Source organism: Typopeltis vanoorti, chromosome 11, assembly GCF_054136105.1.
Source record: "Typopeltis vanoorti isolate ZY-2024b chromosome 11, IOZ_Tvanoo_1.0, whole genome shotgun sequence".
Taxonomy (NCBI): domain Eukaryota; kingdom Metazoa; phylum Arthropoda; class Arachnida; order Uropygi; family Thelyphonidae; genus Typopeltis; species Typopeltis vanoorti.
Window position 1 is genome coordinate 41,133,377 of NC_143559.1, and position 26,796 is coordinate 41,160,172.

General features: G+C 35.2%; 1 protein-coding gene across 1 annotated transcript in view; it reads left to right on the top strand.

The window, feature by feature from the left end:
* LOC150101467 (serine/threonine-protein kinase Genghis Khan-like) overlaps positions 1 to 26,796 on the top strand; it is an 896,778-nt gene that overhangs the window by 111,744 nt on the left and 758,238 nt on the right. The window contains 1 exon segment of the mRNA XM_090400803.1: positions 12,989 to 13,080. Coding sequence (XP_090256929.1) covers positions 12,989 to 13,080 — 92 coding nt within the window.

Below are 26,796 nucleotides of genomic sequence, written 5' to 3' on the forward strand. Positions count from 1 at the left end.
CAAGATCAATGGGGGGTCGGTATTGTTTACAGAAGAGTCCCGATTTGCTCTGCAAAGTGATATCAGGCGTACTCTGATCTGGAAAGAGCCAGGGACATGTTTACCTTGATGGACCTGTGATTTCAGTCAGGATTTCTCTATGACTGCAGGTCGTAAAGAGTCCAGCTATTCCTGTCTTGGGCCTTTCTTCTTCATTTTCTTCCGACTTACTTAATCATTGGGTCTTCCAGGTTTCCTTTTGGTATCTGTCGGATACCAGTTTGTTACTCTGACTGTTCATCTGCTGTCTCTCATTCTGGCGAGATGGCCTGCCCATCTCCTTTTGCTGTTATAGATTGCTTTTATTACATCTTTGAGTCCAGACTTCTTCCTGATTTCTGTGTGTCTTACGTGGTCTATTTTATTTACATTGCACATGCTTCTTTCTATTCCATGTTGAGTTGTTATTAAGCTTTGTTCTTCTTTTAAAGTTGTGTTCCATGTTTCACTGCCATAAGTTAATGCTGGTAAGATTTGACTATTGAAAAGATGGGCTCTTATTTCTATATCTATGTTTTGGTTGGTAATTGTTGATTTTATTTTGTTGAAGGCTATCCAAGCAGTTCTTTTTCTCCTTGCTATTTCATTTAATATGTCATTATTCATTTTTATGGACTAGCCGAGGTAGATGCACTCTTCAACTTTTTCAACGGTGTAGGATTCTAGAGTGATTGTATAATCTTTACAGTATTTGTTTTTCATCCATCTTGTTTTGTCCGGATTTATTTCCAATCCAATTTTTTTGCAGTTTTGGCTTATGTTATTCAGCGTTGATTCTAAGACTTTGGGCGAGTGAGATATTAATACCACATCATCGGCGAATAACAGGATATTTAACATTTCACCATCAATATTTATTCCACCTTTCATGTCAGTTTTTCGAATGTTGCTGTTCAGAGTAGATGTGAAGAGATTAGGTGATAAGACATCGCCCTGACGTACTCCTCTACTTAAGTTAATTTTAATCCGTGATTGAAAAGGGTGATATTTGTTGCGCCTTCTTTGTAGATATCTTTTATGAGTTGGATGTATGCTTTTTCTACGCCTTATTCTATTAAAACTTGGAATACTGCGTTATGTTCAGCAGTGTCAAATGGCTTTTTAAAATCTATAAAAAGAAGACAGTGGAATCTGGTATTCTCTGCATTTTTCTTTAGCTGAGTAATAGTTTGAATGTGACTATTGTCGAAAAGCCTTTTTTGAAACCTGCCTGTTATTTGCAGCTATTTTCGTTGATGGAGATTTCTATTCTGTTTAGGATGACTCTGGCGAATATTTTATATGTGTGTACCAATAGACAAATGGGTATGTAGTTACTGATGTCTTCTTTATTACCTTTTTTATGCAGAAGTATGGTCTTCGATGTTTTCCATTCAGTAGGTACTTTCCTTAATTGTGTATATCGGGTAAATCTTTCTGCTAGAGCTTTAAAGAGTACTTGTCCACCCATTTTTAATTCATCAGATTTTATACCTGAATTCCTGGTGATCGGTCATTTTTCATATGGTGGATGGCCATTTTCACTTCTTCAGGTAGGACAGATGGTATTTCCAAATTTCCTAATACTGGAACTGTGATCACTTCTTTAGATGAGTAAAGGTTCTCATAAAACGATTTTACTATTTTTTCCGTTTCACCTCTGTTTGTGTGTCTGTTTCCTTGATTGTCCATGAAGGCTGACGGTAGTGGTTCCTTTAGATTTATTTCTTTTTCTACTTTTTTAGGCCACTGCGGAGTCTAGCTGCTTCTGCCAATTTTGACGTTCTATATATGTTATAAACGTCTTTGATATTTTGCCTCAGTTGTTTACAGATAACAAAATATTGCAAACGGTCTTTTCCTGTATCTTTCAGTATTCTGTTTTTTTCCTCAATAGCTCTATCGTTCTTGCTGATAAGTTCCCTGGTCTTAGGAGAAATTCATAGGAGGTTGTTTTTTTGCAGTTCATTAACTAATTATTAAAGTTTGTTATATCTTCGTCGATGTCATAATTTAATTTTCAGCAGTCGGTTTCTTCCACATTTTTTCTAAATTCTTTTTGGGTTTATCTGTTTTGAGTGTTTTTTATGGTTGGACTGTGCTCATATGCGTTCTTCATGTTTTCTATGTATTTTGAGGACGGCTCTTATTGGATGGTGGTCTGAATGAATGTCGCAGTAGGTTTTCCCAACGACTTCGACATTTTTTATTATTCTTTTGCAATCTGTTAGAATGAAATCAATTTTATTTCTTGTCTCTCCATTTGGAGATTGCCAAGTCCATCTTTTCCAGTTACAGCCTTTCTGCTTCTACAAATTCTGCCAGGATTTCACCTCGTTCATTTCTTTCCTCTTTCCTCCACGGTCCAATGTATTTTTCTTCAATAAATCCTGTACCCATCTTTGCATTGAAATCCCCACACACTATTGTGTATGTTTTTTTTTCTGTAATGTTTCTCGTAGGTGTTCATAGAGGTTTCCTATTTCTTCTTTGTCAGCTGTTGAGGTGGGGTGCATAGGCTACTATTATTTTTATTGTTACTGATTCTCCTATTTTTAATTTTAGTGTTCCTAGTTGTTCAGAATGGATTGTGCAAGAAATAATATTTTTAGTTGGCTTTTCATTGATGAAACCTCCAGCCCTTGTAGCGTTGTCTGAAGCTCCTAGGAAAATCTGATTGCCATTGTTCCATTTTGCTGTTAATTCATAGGTTCTTCGGGTTTCACGAATAGCAAGGACATCAAACTTTACATTTTGCAGTTCTTGAAACAGGAATTCAATATGGGAATCGGAAGACAGAGTTCGAGTGTTGAAAGGACCAATAAATAGGATCGAATTTCCAGATGCTGGTCTACCTTCCTCTGCCAGATTCTTAGCATCCCCTGCTCTTGCAGATTTCTCACCACCACCTTGGTGGGATTGCAAAGAACCGCACAGGACTGGGAGCCTTTTTCTTCTTCTACTTGCTGGCATCTTTACAGTGGTCTAACAGTCGTTTATTCCTCTAATATGCGTGAACGGACACTTATTGGTGGAGATAGTGGTGGACGTACTGACCGGCATGTGCTTCCTACTGGAACCATGAATGCTGCAACTTATAGACACGAGGTCCTGGATCTTTGTGTTCCACCTTTATGCGGTTGCAATAGGGGAGACATTTATCCTGCAAGAAGATAATGCTTGTCTTCATCGAAAGTTCGTGGACCAATATCTTCAAAAAGAGACGATCGTACGTGTGGACCGGCCAGCCAAGCTCCTGACTTTAATCCTATTGAGCATATCATATCTTTCTGCTTTGGATAGACATTATGCTGCTCTCAATTCCCTCCCTCCCCATCCTCCAAACTTTGAGGGACTTAAGAGAGCTTTGCAAGAGCAATGGTTGTTATTACCAACTGACCTCATGGACACCGTTATAAACTGTATGAAACGTCGCTGTGAGCACGGTATTTCTCTGAAGAGTGTTCAGGCACGTTAGCAATCTCGTTTTGACTTCTTGTTTTTGACCATTGCTTTCCTGTACCCATTTGTTACTGAATTAAACTATTTATTTACAGTTTTTATAGGTGTTTCTTTCACATCTGGCATCATAATGCTTTTCACCAAATTGCATAAAATTCATCACACAACTCACAGTTTTTGAGCTATTGCAATATTCTGTTTATCCTTAATTTATAGAAACCAATGTAGTTTTTTCAGAGTGTGTGCTTAAATATATATATATATATATATATATACACATATATACACACATATACAAAACACCCCACAGTGTTAACAAATGGTGAGAAATAGTTGTTTGCCAGTGAAATAAAACGACTCAGATAGAAATGAATTAACTGTATACTAAGAATGGACAGATGAGAAATTTCAAAGGTTGCTTTGATATGGATATGGATCCTGGAAGAAAAAGAAAATGAAACCTATATTAACTTGGCAAGGAATAAGAGAAAACGAAAGAAAAATGGCAGTTAGAGACTTGCAGAGAGGGCAGAAGTAGTTGCAAAAGACAATAACTGGGGAAGATGAATTTTGGCCTTTCTGCTACGGTGCATGCAGCATATAATAGGTGTGTGTGTGTGTGAAATATATATATCTTACACAAGAAGTAGAAGTATAGCACATCAGTACTGGGTGTGGGGTATATGTGATGATTGGAAAAGAAGGTGTTTATTGGAATTTTTCTTGAAGAGTTTGAGGTTGTGGTGTTGTTGTGGAACACTTCTTAAGGAAGGCTCTTCCAGAGGATAGAAATAGATGGAATAGAAGAGGAAAATACGACACAGATTCGATCTGTTTACTAAAACAGTATTGTGTCATTGAGCTAGAGGTTGAAGTGAATCCGAATTCTATCTTCCGAACAGCATCGAAATTTTTCAGAACAAGTTTTGGGTTCAGCATTCCAAACATGTGAACAGTATTCTAAGGATGGACGGATTTGGGGTTTGTAGAGTTAGTAACCGGTCTCGAACAGAAGAAGAATACCCATTTTTTAGAAGCTAAGGAATCTGTTGATGTGATATGTTTATATCAGAAGAGACAGGAGGTAAAGGTCAGTCCAAACAGAGAAAGAGAGAGAGATCTGATGGTGTCTTGTGATTTACATATTATTGAGAACGATAAGTGAGTTGAGATTTCCCTTTTACAAAAGAAAACGCACGCATTTTGGTGACTTCACGGTCACAAGGTTATTCTCATTTCATCGAAGAATGGTACAATGTTTAAGGCATTGTTCGTCTTTCGACTTCTTTCATTGATATCCTCCACTGTCACAAGCATTAGCTATTATTAAGTTTTTATCTTACTAATAAATCGTATTAATTACGATTTTATCAAGATTTTAATATTTACATTAGTATTACCTTTTAAGATTGGTACACTTGATACGCGTATTTAAACGGAAAAAAGCACGGCTTATAGTTGCTAGAAAAAAGCCGTGAAATGCCTTCAAAAGGCATTTCTAGCTGGCACATGTACGTTCACCCTTCTGATCAAAAAAAAAAAAAGTTGTTCATCTCTCCATATCACATACCTCCCATTCTTTTGGTGAGTCATGATGTTCTTTATACCAGTATGGTCACATTTCTGATTGCTACAGTTGATGTTTGACTTTTTTTGTGTGCAGCTAACCTTTCGTTGAAACCGAGACAGCTCTTTATATGAAGTATATACTGGTGTATAAGACGCACCCCCTTTTTTGTACACATCTTTTAGGGAAAAAAAAAGATTTTTTTTAGATCCTCTTCCTGATTCCGCCAAGTTCTTATCATTTTCTCAGTTGGGGGTGGCCTGAAATGCTTCTCTGCAGCCTTGTTTTCATGTTCTTTAGCATACACAATCACACGTAGCTTGTATGCAATATTGTAGCAATGCCGACGTTTTTCAGCCATAATTTGCCAAGAAATTTAGAGAAAATTTAACGGCAATAATTTATCACCGTTCACAACGATCGCGACAACAATTGGAAAATTTAAACGAACAGGAACACAGCTGTGATCGTCGATGACAGCGCATGCGCATCCACTGAACTCTACGTAACTGGAATGCTCTCATACACCGCAAGGAAGCAAGAAAGAAATCTTGTAACTCGGAACAGGAGAAAATTTTCAGAAGTGAAAGTAATAAAAAACTGAGTATCGGCGCATAAGACTCACCCTGTTTTTCAGACGTATTTTCAAAGAAAAAAAAGTGCGTCTTATACGGTGTCTTACTGCTAACCTGAACCGATGTAGATTTTCCGAACTCCTTTTCGATTGCTTTTAATTACTTAGACTGTCGGAATTTCCGTTCACCTTTCCAAGCATTCTTGATATTTGTTTTCTCGATCTTCTTTTGCAAATTAGTTGAAGTGTTTTTCCTCCCCCCCTCTCATTTTGCCTGCAGTTGAGTTTCGGTGCTACAGTATTTTATTAATGTACAAAAAAGGGATGTGGTCACTTTATATACCATTCTATGATAACACCTTTAGAAGGCTATGTTCTCAGTCTGTCATCTGTCAATATAGGTTGTTACCGGTCGAAGTGGTTCCATTGACATTAAAAATAATGTCAATGGAATAAAATAGAAAGTCCTCTGAATTGTCCATAGGACAATTCAGAGGACTTTCTGTTTATTTTTAAGAGTCAGCTGATCGACGTTCAGTTCCTATTCACATGAAGCTCTATCCGCACTTCGCCATTCTTCAAGGTTATTATTGAAGTATTTGCTGCTAATATCTGCATCAACAATTTCGATATGCATGCTGATATCTGCTCGCAGCTGCGCCAGAGCTAAGCCAGTCCATGGAATAGGTTTGAGTTCAACATTAGAGTCCTATCTGTTTTCAGGGCGGCTAGTTTTGATTTTGACAGGTGACTTGTTACATAATTTTCGATTCTACCGTCCATGACCACTGCCTTTCCGTCCTTTTCCTCCTTCGTTTGTTTTCTCAATAGTTTCATTTTCTTGCTCATCTGATCAGAAAAAAAACTTTTTGTCTGTATCATGTGCACTAATCTTAATATTAAAATCTTGATAAATTCTTAATTTCGTAATAAAGATATTAAGATTATTAAGATAAAATTTTAATAACTAATAAGACTATAGTAAACTGTAGTTTGTACTTATATATCTGTATCTGTCTAAAGGATTAATCTCCTAACTAATCTCTAAGAATAAATAATGAATGGACTGTAAAGAGCCCCCCCCCCTCTTTTTTATTTATTTATTTTTCTTTTACTTGAGAGTTTTTTTTTTTTTTTTTTTTTTTTTTGGATTCGACTGGTAACATACTGACCTGAATTTTGTTTTGACTGATAAATAGTTGTACTGCGAAATCGTTCAATGCCTATTAGGAAGAGCTTAGATGAAGCACAGTCAATGTGAATTAAACAACAATCATAATATCACTATTGTAGTAGTGGTAATGTACGATAGTTTATTCCAGTGCACTATGGAAAGAAGTGGAAAATGAAAAAAAGCAAAAATAACTGCCGGTGATATCCCACTTTGTCTAACATGTTGGTTGTAAGTACTATTCTTTTAGATTTTTTTTTTTTTTTTTAAACAACAGTTTTTGGTAGATCTGTTTTCAGAATTTGAGTTTATATGCACTCATTGACACCAATTCATTCCTTGGATATTTTGTTTTAGTTTTAAATAGTGCTGCCATCTGGGAGTCTTTATAACAAATAAAATACTTGGTTTAATATTTAAAGCTATCGTTTCCATGGTTAGTTGTCTCGACACCTTTCTTCTATCAATGAGCTCACGGCTGTACATAATGAACATAAATTCATTATCAGTATTAAATAAAAGAATTGAATATAAATATAAAAATGAAGGAATATATATACACTTTTTTCTGTATACACTAACGTAAATGATTATTTTACATCATTATTATGGGATAAGCTTTGAATTTTAGTACATAAATCACTGGTTCAGTACATACTGTTGGTATTGCACAACATCCCATAATGTTCTGTTAATTAGGTAGTAAGTTTTATTGTAGTGACAATCGAATTATAGAAAACTGACTGCGTCTTCCAAATCAGCTATTCTTATCACAGGTTTCTATGAAAAAAATATATTAAATAGGTTTTCTAGCACAGACAAATTCGAATTTAGCAATAATTCAAAAAAAAAAAAATCCAATGTGAATCCAATCATTTTTGTTATCCATGACATAATACATAATTTCGTTAAAATACATTAAGTTGAAGCATTCGCGGATTCATACTTTTGTTATTAGAAAGTCGATTGACACGCATTGGAGGGGATGTGAAGAAATAATTATGTATTATGTCATGGATAACAAATTGGCAACATTAGTGATTGTGAATTTACTAAAAGGCTGGCGTACAGAAATCGATGATTAGTTGAAGAGGGGGAACAGCGAAGTCAGCACGTGCTACTTTTTTTGAAGCTTCTTTTGCATAATTATTCTGAGGCGTATAGAATTTTACTCGTAGAAATTTTACTTTAGCAAATAAGGATCGAAATAGAACTTCACGATATTATTCATTGCCGTTATGCCGTGAATTTGTTTACGGCTTTAACAACTGTTTATATTTCGAAAGGACGTAATTAGTGTTGATTGTTTGTAGCTTCCATCGTTATCAGCGAGGCGATTAACTCACGACTTCGTTAAATGTTTTAAACGTAACGTTTATCAGCTTATTAGTTGACAACTCTGATATGATGCCTCAATCAACCCGAGACAGGATATTTTGAGTTTTATATTTTAATCGATTTACTCGTAAAGATTTTTATCTTCTTTGTGAGTATGACTTTTAGTTCCTTTTGTAGTCCATTAGGTGCCATTCAGATTTTGCTTGCAAAAATTTCTTTAAATACATTTCTGTTCTTTTTTTTTTTTTTTTTTCCTTGTAAAGAATGACTGACAGCTCGTTCCGTGTCGGCGACTTGAATACGTGTATCTGGTGGACATTAATAAAAGTCGATCTCCAAATATTTTTATTTACTTCTCAAATACTTAATTAAAAATAACAAATACAGATTTCTACTTCTTTCCAAAGTAAACAAACACAGATGGAATACACCGAATAATGTTAATAAGTATTTAATATGAACTTAATTTTAAATTACCTTTATAGATGTCATCTATCATGGCAACCTGAATTAATAAACTACAAAGGTTAAATCAACTTTTTCCCAATCTGATATGTTTGCTTTTTATGTTATAATAATAATAATAATAATAATTTTAGAAAGAGGTTTCTTATTAAGCTTTCTTAAAAGTCAGTTTTAATTTTAACTGGTCCGATTCTTGAATTAAATGCTTTTGTTAATGTTATATGCAGTGCAGTGTAGTGGCTATCGATGAAATACAGTATAATAGTTCAGTCGAAATGACGCCGTTTGAATTTTGGTAAATCCTTTTTATATTTATATTCCATTTAAAAGAATAACTAATAGGCATCAGTTTAGTTGCAGCTTTGGATCACTCACTTGTTTCACATTCTTGGAGTTTTTATTATCATGATTCTTCTATGTACTTTTATCTCAGAGAACACTAGTGTATTAGTAATGGTGCCTTAATGGCTGCGTCCTCATGTCGTTCTTGTGCGCTTGCGATTAGTGAACTCGTAGACGGATGAGATCGGGTCATCTCATCCGTCCAAGTGTCAACATCTTGCCGCCGCTGAAGTGCTTTGGCTGTCGCCATATAGATGTGATGAGCAACTCGGAAGAAAAGAGGTGTACGTGTATGCGGGAGGGGGGAGGGAAGCTGCGTTGTTTTGTGCGAGTTGGATTGTAACGCTTTTGTGTTGTTTTATTATATATTCCATACACTGTTACTGTACGGAATTACGATAATGTGTGATATAATTGATCGTTTATTCATCAGCTCTAGATATCATCCAGATGGTAATCGTCTATAATTTAGCATAGTGATTGGGAAAATACGTAATTAATAAGCCTTAAGTTTGAATTAGAACAGGAGTAACAAAATGTAGTTCCCATTAACCACTTCCTAAGGCAGTGATGACGAATCTTTTTTTTTTCTTTCTTTTTTCACTAACAGTTTCCAAATTACAAAAACAGAATCTTTTTCATTTCACATGCAAAAATATATGCAGCTATCATTGGGGGTACTCATCCGTGGTTCATGTGTATATGTCTACCCTTATGAATACAACATATATACATATATAAAAGAAGAAAAAAAAACGGCACATTCTGAAATGAAATTAAGGAAAAATGGAAGAAGTACTTTAAATAACTACTCAATGTAAAAAAAAAAAAAAAATAATAATAATAGGAAACATAAACATACCAAATACTTAAAGGAGAAGAAATTACTAAAGAAGTAAAATGGACACTAGGGGGAAGGGAAAAAATGACAAGATATGTTGGGACATCTGGAGTTGTAATCGAGATGATAAAAGCTCTGTGAGTGGTAGAGATGGGATGGATCAGAAAATGTTTAATGTAATATGGTAAGACAAAGAAAAACCAAAAGATAAAGGGGAATTTTATTGTTCCAATTTATCAGCAAACAAGGGACCTAGGAATGTGACAGTTATAGATAGAAAAAGTTAATGGAGCATTTACTAAAGACATTGAAAAGGATTATAGATCAAATAGGGATGTTTAGCCTGAGGATATGATCTATAATCCTTTTCAATATTTTTACTAAAGACACTGATATTCATCAAATACTTATACTGAACATCTATAATACACAGTTTGGGCTGATGAAAATTAAAGACATAATGATTGCAAGTAGTGACAAAATATAAGGAGAAAAATAGAATTATAATTTACCTTCATAGATCTCAATAGTACTTAGAAGGGATATCACATTTGGGAACACTAAGAAAGAATAGGAGTGGCAAAGACTGTAATAGATATAATTAAAGCAGTGCATAAGGCTTGGAAATGTCAGTGTTTCTACAGTGCTACACAGTCATCCTTATGTTAATATATTAAATGATTATTATCTAAAATAAGGGTGCCAGTATAGCATAGAAGGCCTGTTTTTCTAAGCCTTTCTTCGACTAGTTCCTAAGTTAGTTGGTCTCTTGCATGAACAAGCAGTTTTTTTTCTCCTGGAAACTTGGGTTTATCATCCCAGAAACTTAAGAAAATCAACCATAGAATCCAAACTATTTCAGACAATAAATATATAGTGTTCAGATTAGGGACCATGTCTCTTCTCTGGATGCCGTTTATAACTAGTGAGTCTTGGACCAGCTATTTTTGATTGGCTACTGTTGGAGAGTGAACTACTCCCCCCCTCCACTAGATTTTTAAAAAATTATTATTATTTCCACCAAATCAAAAGACTTTCCATATCCGGAACAGAATTCCAGTTGATAATTTTTTTTTTTTTAATGTGAATTCCAGGTGCAACCAGTGGTTATAAATTAGGGCATTAGTAACATGGATAGGCCAAGGGTTAAGTAATCTGAAACTCTGCTGTAGAGCTCAAATCTGGAACTTTTTTTATTTTTTATTTTAAACTAACTTTAAACTTCCAAAATAAGCAAGATGATGATCTCACATTGATCACTGAAATTCATTTGTCACCTAAAGATGTTCATAAACACCTTCCATGTGATTTGAAATCACAGTCTCTTGGTTGGAGAGCAGAGCTGCTATCCATTTAGCCAGTAAGTCCAGAAAAGGTATCCTGAGTCAGACTTATCATTATTATCTTTCTCCAAATTTTCCCAAACTGTTTCTATATGCTTGGAATTAATTTCCTACTGATTTGTTTAAGTATTGATTAGGAGCCAGTTTTCCTTTTCCTTTATGTCATCTGCCTTCACTAATGACTCAAAAAAAAAAAAGTTTTCTAGTTCTCTAGGCTCTTCTGTGGGGACCATATGTATCTGTCTAATTTGAAATTTGCCTATAGCACTCTTTTTGATGAAAGTATCTACCTTTCAAGAAGTTTATCTTCTTGTTCAGTGATAAATACTGTTGCCATTCCTTTTTTCCTGATCACTCTTGCTCAAATATAATATTATTTACTGCCTGTTTTAATCTCCTTCATCTCAGGTATACCAGTTATGTCAGCATACTGTTTTTCTAATTCTTTTGCTAATTGTTGACTTTTCATGGTTTGTACTTGTTTTACTCTGTGGTGATTCAGCATGACATTTTATCATATTATACAACTATTTTGTCTAAGCCAGTGCATAAGCCAGTTTGGTCAGCTAAGTCCAAATTGTCAGTCCACCTTCTTTCATTCATTATCAAGGCAGACATATAATAGTGGGGTTATTTAAATTAAGGGGATATTAAATCCCACATTGTTAAACCGAATAAGAAACTCAAAGATCGGAATCAAAGAGTTTCATGGTGAATACAGTAACTATAAATATATCGGCGACTACTAGCGAAAGCTAAAGCATGCAGCTCAAGTACATAGAAAGTTCTGATCGCTATTCTTAGTATTTTCCATAATGTAAAACCCATCTCCTAGGAGATGTATGATGTTATTCATTATGTTATACATTATGGTGGGAGGTCACTACCCAGACCGGTTTCGATCTTTATGGAGATCTCATCAGTGAGTAGCTAGACCAAAGTATAATACTAAGGGTATAGCAAAAAGAACTTATATACTTTGCTATACGAGTTGTCAAAAAGGTGCACCCATAAATTATTTAAAGTAAAGAGCCATTTAAAGTAAAGTAAAGATATAAATATAAATTTACATCGCTGAAATGAAGCCTATTGGCTCTTTACTTTAAATAATTTATGGGTGCACCTTTTTGACAACTCGTATAGCAGAGTATATAAGTTCTTTTCGCTATACCCTTAGTATTATACTTTGGTCTAGCTACTCACTGATGAGATCTCAATAAAGATCGAAACCGTAATGTATAACATCATACATCTCTTTGGAGATGGGTTTTACATTATGGAAAATACTAAGAATAGCGATCAGAACTTTCTCCACCTTTGCAATGAGTTGCCCTAGTTTGTACTATGTACTTGAACTACGTGCTTTAGCTTACGCTAGTAGTCGCCGATACGTTTATAGTTACTGTATTCGGCATGAAACTCCTTGATTCCGAATCAATGTGGGATTTAATATCCTCTTAATTTAAATAATGTTTTACATCGCTGAAATGAAGCCTATAGGCTCTTTACTTTAAATAATAGTGGGGTGTTTCAGAAGAAGGTCAGGACTGGATATTTGACCTTGGTTGGCTGTCTACATGGCTTTTAGGCTTTGGTGGAGGCTTCTGGCCGTTTTCTAGTTTTGACCCTAAAGTAATCCTATAAGTTTTTTTTTTTTTATAACTTAAGTTTCTTTTAGCAGTCACTGCTCATTTTAGTATTTTATTAACCATAGATTTTTGACAGAAAGGTGATGATTTTTTTAAAATTTTATTAATTTTAATTCATTGCTGTGATTTGTTTCTAGGAATAGCAGACTTATTAACATAAAACTATACCATGAAAACAACCTTATTTTAAGATTTTTTTATGTTGATATGTTTTTTAGTTGCACCTGTTGCTCAGAAAGTACGATGCCTTCGGCTGACTAAGGATGATTTTGATATTCTTAAAGTTATTGGACGAGGAGCATTTGGAGAGGTGAGTGTATTTCTTATTGAAATGAAGATAATTAGAAATGCAGTAGAATCCTGATTTAATGTTTCTGGGAAATAAATTTTCTATTATTATTATTATTATACAGGTATCTTCATGAAGAAAGACTCATCGTGGGAGATTGGTTATTCACATACTTGCCATTATTAACACAATACTTTATCATACTTTCCTTAAACTCATTTACTGATGAAGCACTCACAACTACTTCTGGCAACCCAGTCACCACTTTTCAAGCAAAAACATCTAATCCTGACATCCTTGCTGATTACGCTTTTACACAGTTTCCATAGTGACTCCTCGTTCTATCTCTTTCTGCATGTGCTGAAAAAATAAAAAGACTTCAGTGTCAAACCTATAAAATCCCTTTTTTCACCTGTCAGATAGTTTTTGAAGTCCATAGATCCTCAATTTATTCTTATAGGGAGCATTCCATAGACCTGCCGCAATCTTTGTCCTAATTTCTGGATCCTTTCTACTACTTCATCTCAACAGAATCCAGGTGATCAGATCTGCATGCAGTAGTCCAGATGTGTGACCTTATTAATGCCTTAAAAAGGGGAAAAATAATCTCCCTGTGCCTGATTATTAGTATGTTCTTTAGCAGTCATGCAATCTGATGTGCTGTTTTGGCTACCTTTGCAATATGCCAACTAATCTTCAAGTCTTCCTGTCCATCGCTTCCAAGTCCCTGGTTTTATCAGTTTCCTACAGTTCATTTCCATCAATATAGTACTCAGCTTGTGATCTCTTCTTCCCAAAGTACATCACCTTACACTTGACCACGTTAAACTAGCAGCTATCTACTTTGTCCATACTGGCAGTCCATTTAAGTCATCCTTCAAGATCTCTGCTTCACCTTCATTTACTATTACTCCTCCCAGTTTTCTATCATCAGCAAACAACTGAATATTTCCTTTCAAATTATTTACTATATCATTGATATAAAAATTAAACAACAGAGGACCAAGTACTGAACCCTGTGATACACTGCTAGTCACTTGCTTTCTCCTGGCCTCAGCTCTTCCACCACTCTTTCATATCTGCTCATGAGCCACCTCTAATCCAAATCACCAGATTCATATCTATCCCATTTGTTCCCATTTATTCAGTGTCATATCACCACCTAGATGGTACATCCTTGCAAAATAATATTCAGAAAGACTATCAACAATAGTCTTTCTGAATATTATGATAATTTTATGTGACTTTTATGTGACTATGAATGTATTTAATGAATAATCACCAAAGGTTAGATTTGACTATTTCTTACCAAAATTCATACGACCCAAAGAAATAATTTAACTCTAACAAGATTGACTCACCAGAAAATTGAAGTAGTTCATTAAAAAAAACAAACAAACATTTTTTTAAAAATCTTACTCATGTGTGCACTTTTTTTTGGTTGTTTTACAAAATGTACAATAACTATTAGATTTGTGTCTCCATACATAATACTTCTGCTTTTGTTGGATGGAAAGAAAAAGAAATAGATGGGTTAGAAATAGTAGGATTTAAACTAAAAAACCACACAATTTGGTAAAATATATTCAAATGATTCAAAATTGTATGTTATAAATACAAATGATGATAAATGAATCATCCTGTGGCACATAGCCAGAAACAGTCCTTTGCTAAATTCCTGTGATTATAAATATCACTAAAAATTAAAGCTATGTCCGTGCAGTTAACCTAGTGGCTGTGCGCTTCGCAACCATATGCCTGAGCAAGGAGTGTCCTAGGTTCGATTCCCGTCGGTGACGTGAGGAGCTGATGGATCATCCTCAGCCACAGCCAAGTTAGCCAGTCTTGGGTGTGGACAGTAGGGTTTTTCCCCAGTTTATCCAGGGTTTTTCATCCTGCAAAGCAGGCAAACCAGCACTAAAGGACATAGGATACACCGGGGCGTAGGGTTGACCACCTTATTCTGTGAATGGTTTGAGGTCCGATGATTAATAATCCCTCGACACCCCAAGATAAAAGGAAAATGAGGTGAGATGAGATTAAAGCTATTGGAACTTGCCTTTTTCACAGTCAAGCAGTACCTGTTAACTTTGTTCATATCTGTTTGTATTCCAAAATTAAATGGTGCAATAACAGATCATCAGAGCAAATGATCTTGTTGTTATTTAATATTTAAGAATTTTATGAATCAAAATTGGAGCTGTTCTAATCTCTTAGAGCCTCCATAGCTCAGTTGATATAGACGAGCCCTTTGGTTGGAAAGACTCAGATTCGAATCCCATCTATGATGTAAGGAATCTTTTTGAGGATTGAATCAAATGGTGAGTCAACAGGTCTCATATTGAGGTGGAGGATTTCTCATCCCTCAAAACAAGCAAACTGGCCCATGACCCACACATATTTACAGACATTAAAATACTTGCTCTTAGGAGATGAAGCAGAGTAGTAGCAATCCATCTGTATTAATTAATTACCTAAAACACTGTATTAATTACCTAAAACACTTTATTAGGGTATTCAACAGTGGCGGCTCGTGGTTTGAAATCATGGGGGAAGGTGGGGGTGTTACAACTTTCGAAATATACATACACACTGTAAGTACAGTGTATACGTGTTTGGATAAAATATCAAAATTATGGTAAAAATTAAAAAAAAAATTAAACATGAAAAAATATTGTTTATTATCGATAAAATTATACGGTTTAGCATAATTCAAAATTACTTAAAAATTCTGAGGTCATAATTGTCAATAAACCCAATAATGTTCTAAAATAAAAACTGTAACAAATGTTGTCTTTAATTGTGATGTCGAAATATTTAAAGAGACGGAGTAAACATGATAAGCACTATGAACACTCTACTACTGTGCAAACTGCATATAAACAACAGTGGAGCTGCACGATGGACCATGCTGCATTACTTTAATAGCTCACATCTCACTATGATGTGCATATGCTTGTGTGCGTAGCAATATGACACTGTGGTAAACACAGTGCTGCTAGCATCCTTCACCCTCCTAAGTGTGCTACAAGATGGATTTTTATTATTTTTTATACAAAATAAGAGAATTATATGGGATTGTTGATGATAAAATTAAATATTACAAGCAAATATAAATAAATTAATAAATATATTTATATATCGAGAAAAATTGGGGATGCTGCAGTTCCGCAGTGCATGTGCACGAGCTGCCCGTGGATTTTATGTAAAGTATCAAATGCACAGCATTCCTTGTGAATCTGGACAGCATCTTACAATTCTAAATACCACAGTATAGCTATGCAGCCCAGGGGCTTAGTGGTATTCAACCTATTTTATATGAATGGAATCTCAGCTCTACTTTATAAAGATGATGTACATTCCTAAAGAAATCCAAATGTGTCTGTGGGATTCAATGAAATTGAATAACTGCTGTAATAAATTTGGTATGGAAATTAGCTATACAAAGAAAGAAACAATGAAAACACTGAAATCATCAACTGCATCATGAATAGAGAACCAATAGAATAAGTAAAACATTTCAGTCTTTTGGACACCATTTGTAATGAAGATGCCATTTAAATAGACATCAGAATTAGCAAAGCTGGCATGGTAGGGAGTCAGCTGAATATACTTATATGGAAGAAGAAAGAAATTAGCCAAAATACATACTAAACTAGATCTATACAGGACAGTATTCAAACTAATTTTAACATATGAATCTGAGAGCTTGATTAGAAATAAAACAACTTGATGAAAGAATGTAGACTAAAAATATTAGAGTTCTGAGAAAGATTAGAGAAGGGAACTGATGGCATCAATTGCAGAATCATAGTAAATCAAGGACGTTAGGAAAGAACTTGGTATTGTTAGTATTCAGGAATGCATTAACAAAGCTAATCTCATGTGATATGGCCATATACACAGAATGAGGTTTTTTTTTTTTTTTTGCCAGAATAGTAAGAATAAAAGGCTCAGAGGAAGACCAAGATCTACGTGGAAAGTGGATTGATACAGTAAGAAGTATCTTAGAAGACTGAAATGCATGATCTGAAGTATTGGAATTCTGAAACAAATTGGAGGAAAATTGTCAATAGGAAGTTACTAATGATGTAACATTTTCATGTAGTATACCATTGTAATAGCCTGTCTCCCTCCTCCCCCTGAGGATTCATATCAGGAATTTGATGTTGTTAATTAAAACTTGTTGAGTAGTTTCAGTTTTTGTTGAAATCAATCAGTGATAAATAACTATCACTTTATGTGAAGACCAAAATATATTTTTCACTGGACGAGTAGCACACCCAAGTGGAATTTCTCTTAGATATTGGTTATTTTGATTGTTCTCTTGGAATATTCACCGCACCCTCTTGAACATAATCATGCACTAATTTTATTGTCTTATTTATTTTTTAACATTTTGCTATGATAGTGTTGACAGTATATAGAAATGACAGGGTTTCTTTTTGTCATGTAGATTTTTTTCCCCTGCAAATTTGATTATTCATTTTGATTTTGATTATTGACAGTTAAATTCATTTAATTGCCTATAATCAAACAAAAAAAGATAATTGAAGCAATGGTAAGTTATTACTTCAAGATGCAATATTGTGAATGTGCTTGCAGTTCGACACATGTATTTCCTAACTTGTTTTAATTTTTTTTTTCCAATTTTATTTATTTTTTATATCACTCAAAATCCACAAAAGGTTATAAACCTTAGTACATTAGTACTGTGGGTGGGATGTCATTTCTTTTTATTACTTTATATCTTTTTTGCATTTTTTAAATTTATTTTTTGTAATCTTGAAAAACCCTGCTCTAGAGACCAAACATGAAACTTTTTCAAGCCATTCAGACCTCAAATAAGTAGGATGGTAGTCTTATTTCCCACCTAAAGACAGTAACAAACATCCATGCCGATGGCAGGAGACTGGATATATTTTGATTTTGAAATAATCCAAGACAATTTACCAGCCTGGCAAATTGTCTTGGATCATTTCCATACTTGTTTTATTTGGTGTTGATTGTATCTAAGTATAGACAAGTAGGACTTGAGCCGTTATTTGTGTTATATAGTAGTACAAAACACATGGTAGTCAGCTATATAGTCAGCATTACATAGATTAACTCTATTGAAAAATTTTATGAAAAGATAATTAAAGTTCTTTATAAATATAATCTTCATGCCACTTTCCAACTAAACATCCAACTATCAACCTAGTCCATTCTCTGAAGGATCACCCTCATCCTGCTGTGCATCCTGGAGTGTATAGAGCTCCTTGTGCTTGCAACTTAGCCTACTTTGAACAGACTGGTAAAACTCTTAACATCCACGTTGAAGAATATAAGAACTACATGATCATCTGTATGGCAAGTCAGGACTGGAAGACCATCCCTTAGGATATGCCTTTAAACAGGATTAAATGGAAGAAGATGGCTGTGCTGCATAAAAGTCACTATAGATCTGACTGGTTTTAGAAGCAGCATCAGTTATGAAACACTCTCCTAACATCAACATTTCATTTTTTTTAAGCATGGATTAATTTGCCTAAGATCTGGGAAGCAGTCATTTAGCTGACTTTTCTATCTGGGCCCTAGAGGATTATCTTGATAGAACATTAGTTCCTGTTCGGTTACAAATTGAATTCTTTTTGCAACAGTCTAATTGAGTCCTGCTGGGTCTTATCACAGCACTCAATTAGATTGTTGAGATCCAGCAAAATGTTAGTAATTCCATAAGTTATTTATTTATTTTGTTCTTCTGGTATTCTTTATAGTGTAAAATATTATTTAAAGATCAGTTTTTATAAATATTGCTATAATTCATACACTAGTCTCACTATAGGAATTGCCAGTTAAATGTTATATTGTAGATCACTTTTATTGCCTGGTGAAGCTGTGTCTACCACTTTGTTTATTAGAAGCCCAAAGTGACTGTTGCCACATTTTGTTTTCAGGCAGTCTCCAGTTTCTGCCTGTGCCTCACCTCTTTTCTTGTGTGCAGTGCAGGCAACAACTTTCAGGGGCATGCCAAGGACACTGTAGAGACCCTGACCTTTTCCTGTTTGAGGGTGCAGTAGTAAAGCATAGCATGTAGCAAGTTTTTATTTTATTTTATTTTTTGCTTGGTTACAAAGTAAATTGAGAAAAATTATATTTTTATTTTTGTTGTTCCTGTGCAAACACCTGTTGGTACTCTCACAGGAAAAACTTTTTTTCTGTGTTAAAAACTTCAAAGAATTTGCAAGAAAAAAACAAGTAAACTGTTGTTCACTTTCAGCAAATGTATGGTAGTCAGTGGAGATGCAGCCTTACTTTTTACAAATATTTTAATGACTAAAAACATCATTATGCTTTACAAAGGCTCCCAAACATATTTCATTTTTTTAAGTAAGTTATAATTTATGGTGACTACAGAGTATTTTTCTTAATGAGGCATTAATGTACAAATGAATAAAAGGCAGTTCCATTGGTTCTCCCTTTCCTCTTTCATTAACCAATTATGTCAGTGAAAAATTTTACATGAAATTACTCCTTAAGCCTGCGTCTTAAGCATGTATTTGACACATTTATCACATATGAGAAGTAAAAAATCTACAAAAGTTTATCAGTTTTCTCCAATATGAAAACTACACTAAAGAATCCAGTTTACAACAGAAATAGGAATTAGCAGCAGGTTTCCATTTCTGAGTTCTAAAGAATTTAATACAGGGGTTACCAAACTTCTTTGACCGTCGACCCCTTCAAGAGTTTCGTGACTTTTTATCGACCCCCCCCCCTCTATTTTACTATTACGTAATTATAATAGGACAAGCAAAAAAGACGCTTATGTGAGTTTTTAGATTGTTTATTTTATAGTTACAATGTTTCTTGTATGTATAATATAGTATATATTATTATATTGGCTTAACATCAAAGGGATACGTTTTTGTTTTTGACGTCCTTCTTAACATTACATATTTGATAGGAGGGATAAATAATATATAAAATATAAAATTTAATTTAGATAACAAAATAACAATAATACAATCTTCCTATAGGTATATATAGGATGTACAAAATTACAGGCCTGCTCAACACTTCGAAATAGAGAAGTTTAGTTCGTGAATGAATAACGATCGAATTATAATATGCATGTTCATGAATTTTAGAGCATTAATGCTCACTTGTATGTCGATGTGCAAAAATGTGACTGAAATTGAATACGTGTAAGTATAAGTAAATAAGCAACTATGCACATGTTGCAATCTCGCTCCCGCTGCGCTGCCAGGTGGGAACCACCGACATCCGTTTATTGGTAAATACGTCATTTTGGCCTATATGATGGGCCTTCATAACTGTTTTCATGACCTTGTCCATCTTACAGGTCCTGTTCATGTCACTGTTCCCACGATTCACTCTTAATTGCGTTGTCATTCAGGATGGAGTTAACCAAATTAAATATTATCCATACAATGATGTCTTATATTTTTCTATCGACCCCTAACAATGTTATATCGACCACTTTGGCGACGACTGATTTAATAATTGAAATAATCTGAATTATCTTAGGCTTGCCCATAATGGTCAGAGTATTCATCATACCATAGGTCATCGAAAAAATGGAATGTTCATAAAGAGCAGTGGTTCCCAAAGTGGGCGGTACTACCCCTTCAGGGATTCTGGAACAATCCAGGGGGTGGTGGTAGTGGCCACATGAGCAAATGGGGCCATTGAATTGAAGTAAGGTAAGGAGGTGGTAAAAGCATGTTGTATTGTGGTTAGGGGCAGCTATATATACGTCGCCATCTAGGGAAATGACTATGAGCAAGGCGGTTTCCTGTTGCCTTCCTTGTTGTGTCCACCCCCAAGACCGGCTAACTTGGCCATGGCTGAAGAAGATCCTTAAGCTCCTCATGTCATCAACAGGAATCAAACCTGGGACACTCCTTTCCCCAGGCATATAGTTGTGAAATGCAAAGTCACTAGGCTAACTGCGTACAAGATGAAAGCATAAAGGACAAAAATTAGGTGCTGAAAAAAGTTTATCATCAAAAATTTTGATGATATAACTGTTGTATGACATAAATAAAGGGCATAACGATTGCCTTATTTTCCAAGGAAACGTACAAAATGCAAGTTATTGCCAATCGGCATTGAAGTCCGACGACAGGCAAAGTGTTAGTAGGTGTGCACTTACAAGGCCAGTACGCATCGGCAGGAACATGTGCATGTTATGACTTGTTCAATGCATAATATTATAAATACGTGAGATGTATGAAATCAGTTTTAGATTGTTTTTCTGAATTGTGTGATAAGCAGTTAGCAAATTGATGTAGTGCATAAAAATTTTAGTGCCTAGTCAGTAACTCACTTACACGGATTACACACAAAGCAAATTATTGTTGTTCCAATAAAAACAGCAGGTTTCACGTGAGTATTTTTATTCCTTTTCTTGTAAAAATAATTTGGTTTAGGTACGTGAGAAATTGCATTCTAGCAATTTTGTAAATTTAGCTTTTTTTACAGATAATATCATTTTTCAATTACTTATATTTGAATACGAATATTTGAATTACAGCTTTATTCAGTCATCTACAAACAAAGCCTTAGCAATGTGCCTAATTTGCCAAAAAGTTTTTTCAAATGAATCTATGAAGCCTTCAAGACAAGAAGAACATTTGACAAAAGTTCATGCTGATAAAAACGATAAGGATTTATCGTATTTTCAAGTACTTTAAGAAAAAGTTTTGAAACAACCAACATTGGCAGGTATGTTTTCACTAACATCCAAACCAGATGATGAGTTGCACGCCTCTTATAACATTTTCTTACTAATTACTAAATTGAGAAAACCACATAATGTTGGTGAAGAACTAATTCTACCAGCTTTTAATGAGGTCGTATGCACTGTACTGCATGTGCCAGCCTCTGATATTATCAAGAAAATTCCTTTGAGCAATAATACAGTGCAACAAAGAATTGATGAACTGGCCCAGGATGTTGAAGATTCATTATGTGAGTATTTAAAAATAACAGATGCTCTCTATACAAGTTGATGAGTCTGCTTTAACAGGAAATGAAGCCTTATTTTTAGCATTTGTACGATACATAAAAGAAGAAAAAATTTGCTAAGAATTATTATTTACTAAAAATTTGCTAATTGACACTAAAGGAGAATCAATATTTATGCATTAGAAGAGTTTTTTAAAGAAAAAGAACTCCCTCTGAATAATATCTTGTTATTTGTTACCGATGGTGCTCTAGTGATGGTACGGTGCTATCGTGGTTTTTTTGCATATACAGTTATAAGAACTAATAGAAGTAACAACAAATGAGGAATTGAAATTAAAATTCAAAAATGGATACCAGCAGTTCTTGTTTCAAAAGCAGACACCCATACTTTATTCTGGATTGTGGGCTGTAGTAAAAAAGTTTTAATTGCATTGCCATCATTGTATTTAGTGGAACATGGGTTCAGTGCGGTCACAAATCTTTTAACTAAAAAAAGAAACCGACTGCAAATAGCTGATCACGGTGATTTTAGAATGCTGTTGACAAATATAGAGCCAAATATCAATAAATTAGTAGCGGCACACCAGACTCATCCTTCTCATTAGGATTGTTTTTAATATGTACTGATCGTTATTTACTATTTTATGTGCAATTTTTACATATGTGCAATTTATGTTTGTTTTCTTAATTTTAATAGTGTTATTAAATTTTCAGCTCCAACTTGTCCTATGTTTACATGAAATTTATGTTTCTTTTGTTCATTTCAATAAATAGTTTTAAAATTTCAGTTCCAAGGTGTCTTATTTCCAAACTTCAAAAACCTTTACTAGATGCATAATAAAATGCAAATTTGTTTCTGTATCTGTCTGTTTGTTCAGTTAAAACTAGAGAACTGCTAATCCGATTTTCATACGATTTTCTTTTATATATATCAGATAGAGCTGGTCAGGTCTTAGAAAGTAGTTTCCAGGGGGCTGAATAAGTTTTTTTTGAAAAAGAGACAGTAAGACAAATAAGTTTGGGAACCACTGTTCTAGAGGTTATCCCACTTTATACCTTTATGGGGCCAAAGGACACATGGCTGGGTGTGTTCAGAAGAGGGCATTCTGTGAGACTGTAAACTTGCACAAGATTGTGGTCTGAGTTGCTGAGAGGAGTGATGGCCTCTACAGTATGTCTCAAAGGAGAACTAGTTAAAAAAATGATCAGGAGTATTAGAAAAATGGAGGGGATTATTAGGAATTTGGGTAATTAAGTGTACAATTTGCATTAGATCATTGCTTATATAGCAAAAACTTCTGCATCATGTCTAGCTTGATCAGTAGTGTTGGAGAAGGGGGGGGGAAAACAAGTGGAGTTATGGACATTCAGATCACCTATGAAGATGACTTTGCTGTTTGCAAAGTCTAATTAAAGAAATTGAAGATAATTGAGCATCATGAAGAGGTCCAAGTGGTTTTCAAAGTTTGGAGGCTGGTACATGCAGTAGATGAATGTTACTAAGTGGGACAAGGAAACTGTGAGCAAGAGGAGTCAAAAGCAGGGGAAGCAAGTGCCACCCTTGTGGTGAAATTAATCATGAAGAGTATAATTTGAGCACTGAAGGTGAGCTGTGGCTCATGCAGCTTCAATTTGGGTTTCTGCTACAAGAAGAAGATGTGGATTGAATGTCAAAGTGGTGATAAACGTTGTTTATGTTTCAATTTATGCCGCTGATGTTTGTAAAGTGGATGTGGACATAATTTTTTTATAGTTACCTGGTATGTTTGGAATAGTGGGTTTGGTTTGATTTGTTTGGATAAATGACGGCCTGATTGGCCAAGTGGTTAGCATATCTTCTCTCCAGTCAAAAGGCTGCAGGTTCAAATCCCATCATGGACATGGATGTTTGTGATTGTCTGTGAAAATACTAGTGGTGATGGGCAGTAGATGGCGTTGGTGTAGCTGATGATGGTAGTTGCTGTTCGTTGTAGTTGGTGGATTGAGTGGTGGAGACAGAGAGTTGTAGAGTAGATGCCCTCCCTCTATGAGTCTTTGGACTCCCTAAAGGTGTTACGTAATAATAATAATAATAAATTGGTTTTCGTGGGAGATTTATTTTGATTGCAGAATTGCTGTCATTGTTTGTGTTTTTCATTTTCAGTTTATTGTTAGATAAAAAGAAAGAGTTGGGACATGCAATGGGAGGAGATAGACTTGCGAACATGACACCCGTACAGAGATTGACCAGTTTCCTTGCTATTCTGTGACCTCGACAGTTCCTCCTGCATATCACTACTCAGACTCCATCACCAGGCACAATTTGGCATAATATGTGTCAGCAGGATTATGTGCCAGCTGACCGGGAAGCCTCCTGACTCATAACTGGCTGGTTTGGACCCATATACTATCTGGTGTCTGATCTGTGTTACCTCCATGTAGTCTAAATATTACTGTGACCAGAGAGGAGGACAGGTTAAATATACATCCAGAAACAAAAATATTCTATCTTATTCTAAAGTCCAATATAGCTGGCTGTGCTTTCAGTGTGGACTATACCCTCCTGTGACAATAGCATCAATTGGAATGATGGTATCTGCCACAGTCATTTTTCCATGTTAAAAATTATTTCTGTGAAACATTTCCATGAACTACAGTGACCACATGTCTCTATTAAAGTTTTGGTGAAATGTCCTCATCAAGGCCCAACAAACTCTTTGTTTATATATAAACTGTGGCCATCATTTCCTACATTTTTTTTTTTATTTATACAGCTGCATTCTGCCATGCTATTTTCTCTGTATATTTACCAGTTCATCATGAGGAAGTTAATGAAAGGATTAATTATTTTGATTATTTCAATAAATTATTTTAATTACTAAACATACATGTGTTTCTGTGTGTGTGTGTGTGTGTGTGTGTGTGGGAGGGGGAGAAGAACCATTTTGTTTAAAATTTTGAAATTATAATGGAATAATGGTTTTAAATTAATTAGAATTAATTAATACTTTTCTAGGGTATACACATTTTAGGTAGATATCTCATCTTATCTCATCTTCCGTTTACCCTCTTTTACCTTGCGGTGTTGAGTGTTTGTTAATCATCGGACCTCAAACCGTTCACAGGATGAGGTGGTCAGCTCTACTCCCCAGTGTATCCTATGCCATGTAGTGTTGAGTTCTCAATGCCGGTTTGCCTGCTTGGTGGGATGAAAAACCCCGGGATGAACTGTGTGTGTGTGGGGGGGTGAACCCTACTGTCCATGCCCAAGACTGGCTAACTTGGCTTTGGCTGAGGAAGATCCTTTAGTTCCTCATGTCACCAATGGGAATTGAACCTAGGACATTCCTTCTTCAGGCATATGGTTGCAAAGCGCACAGCCACTAGGCTAACCACGCGGACTTTAGGCAGTGCGGTTAGCCTAGTGGCTGTTAAATTAAACTACTCAAAATGATTCAGATATTTCTGAATCATTTTGAGTAGTTTAATTTTGTACCGTTATTAAATTATGGTTAGTCCTTGACTTACCATGTATGTGACTTATGCTTTCCTGATGGCCATCCCATTAATAAGTTCACTGAATGCCACCTTACTCCTGAAACCTATGGACCGAGGTTTGGGTCTTCAAGCATATTATGTAAGAAATACTGTTGCTCAGACTAGTGCTGATACTGAGAGCGAGAAAACTCTGTGACTTTTGGAAAGAATATAATATCTTGCAGATGCATTGCAGAATGAGGTGACAGCAGAGCACTTAGAAGAAATTGCTGAAAATATATGTTCATACATAGGATTCTACAAAAATAAAGCCTTACAAGATATTGATGACAAGATGGTACTGTAAAACTCGATGTAGCTTAGAAATACTAAAGCGCTTTACATCGATTTTTACAGGGGTCAAGTCTCATGAGATTGTTACAAAAATAACCTTGTTTGTCTCTATATATTTTATGCTAAATATTAATGTAAATAACCCTATGGGAATTGACTGTACTTACTGCTTTAACAAAAATTTCTAGAATGTAAAAAACAAAGGCAATGCTTTGCCACCGGAACTTTGTATGATAGCTATGTATAAGGGCACAAGAATAGTTGTTTACGATTTAAGCGTATGAGAAAGTCGTTTGCGAGCTCTGTGTGTAAACACCTTCAAAATCAGTGTTTAAGAGATTGGCAATGTTCAGACAAGTTTCCGCTGCCAGACAAGATAGGATTAAAGGAATGTGCGGAGGAGGAGAAAGAACAGGTCGGTCTTAACAGAAGATCAAGGAGTCATGCTGAATTCTTGGGGTTACAACCCTTGGTGCAAGGGCCCGGAGAACGCAAAATAAAAAGGGACTGAGCCGAACATCATGGTGGGCAGTTAGAACCAGAGGCAGTCGGCAGTTAGAGTCATCAGCAGTTAGAGAAGTGGGCAGTTATTGGAGTCGGCAGTTAGAGGCAGAAGTTCCAGAAGTAGGATCCAGAGGACAGGACATTACAGCTAGCCATGCCAGAGGAGAAGCTGATCGGAATGACGAGAGAACAGCCAATGTTAATACCCAAAGCCAAAAGCTGCAGAATGATCTTTAAGCCTGTATGCTGAAACCTCTTGCTTGAGCTTTTTGAGTACCGGAAAATTGCAGTCCAAAGCCCACCAATATCCCGACGAAATGCCCCTTGAAGCAAGACTCTCCAGACGAAAGCCTAACGCCCGAGATGAAAGGAAAAGCATAGGGACTTCAGTGCAGGACCTTTGGATGAGTGTGCAATACAGAGCCTCTGTAAGTTTGTTCCATCTTT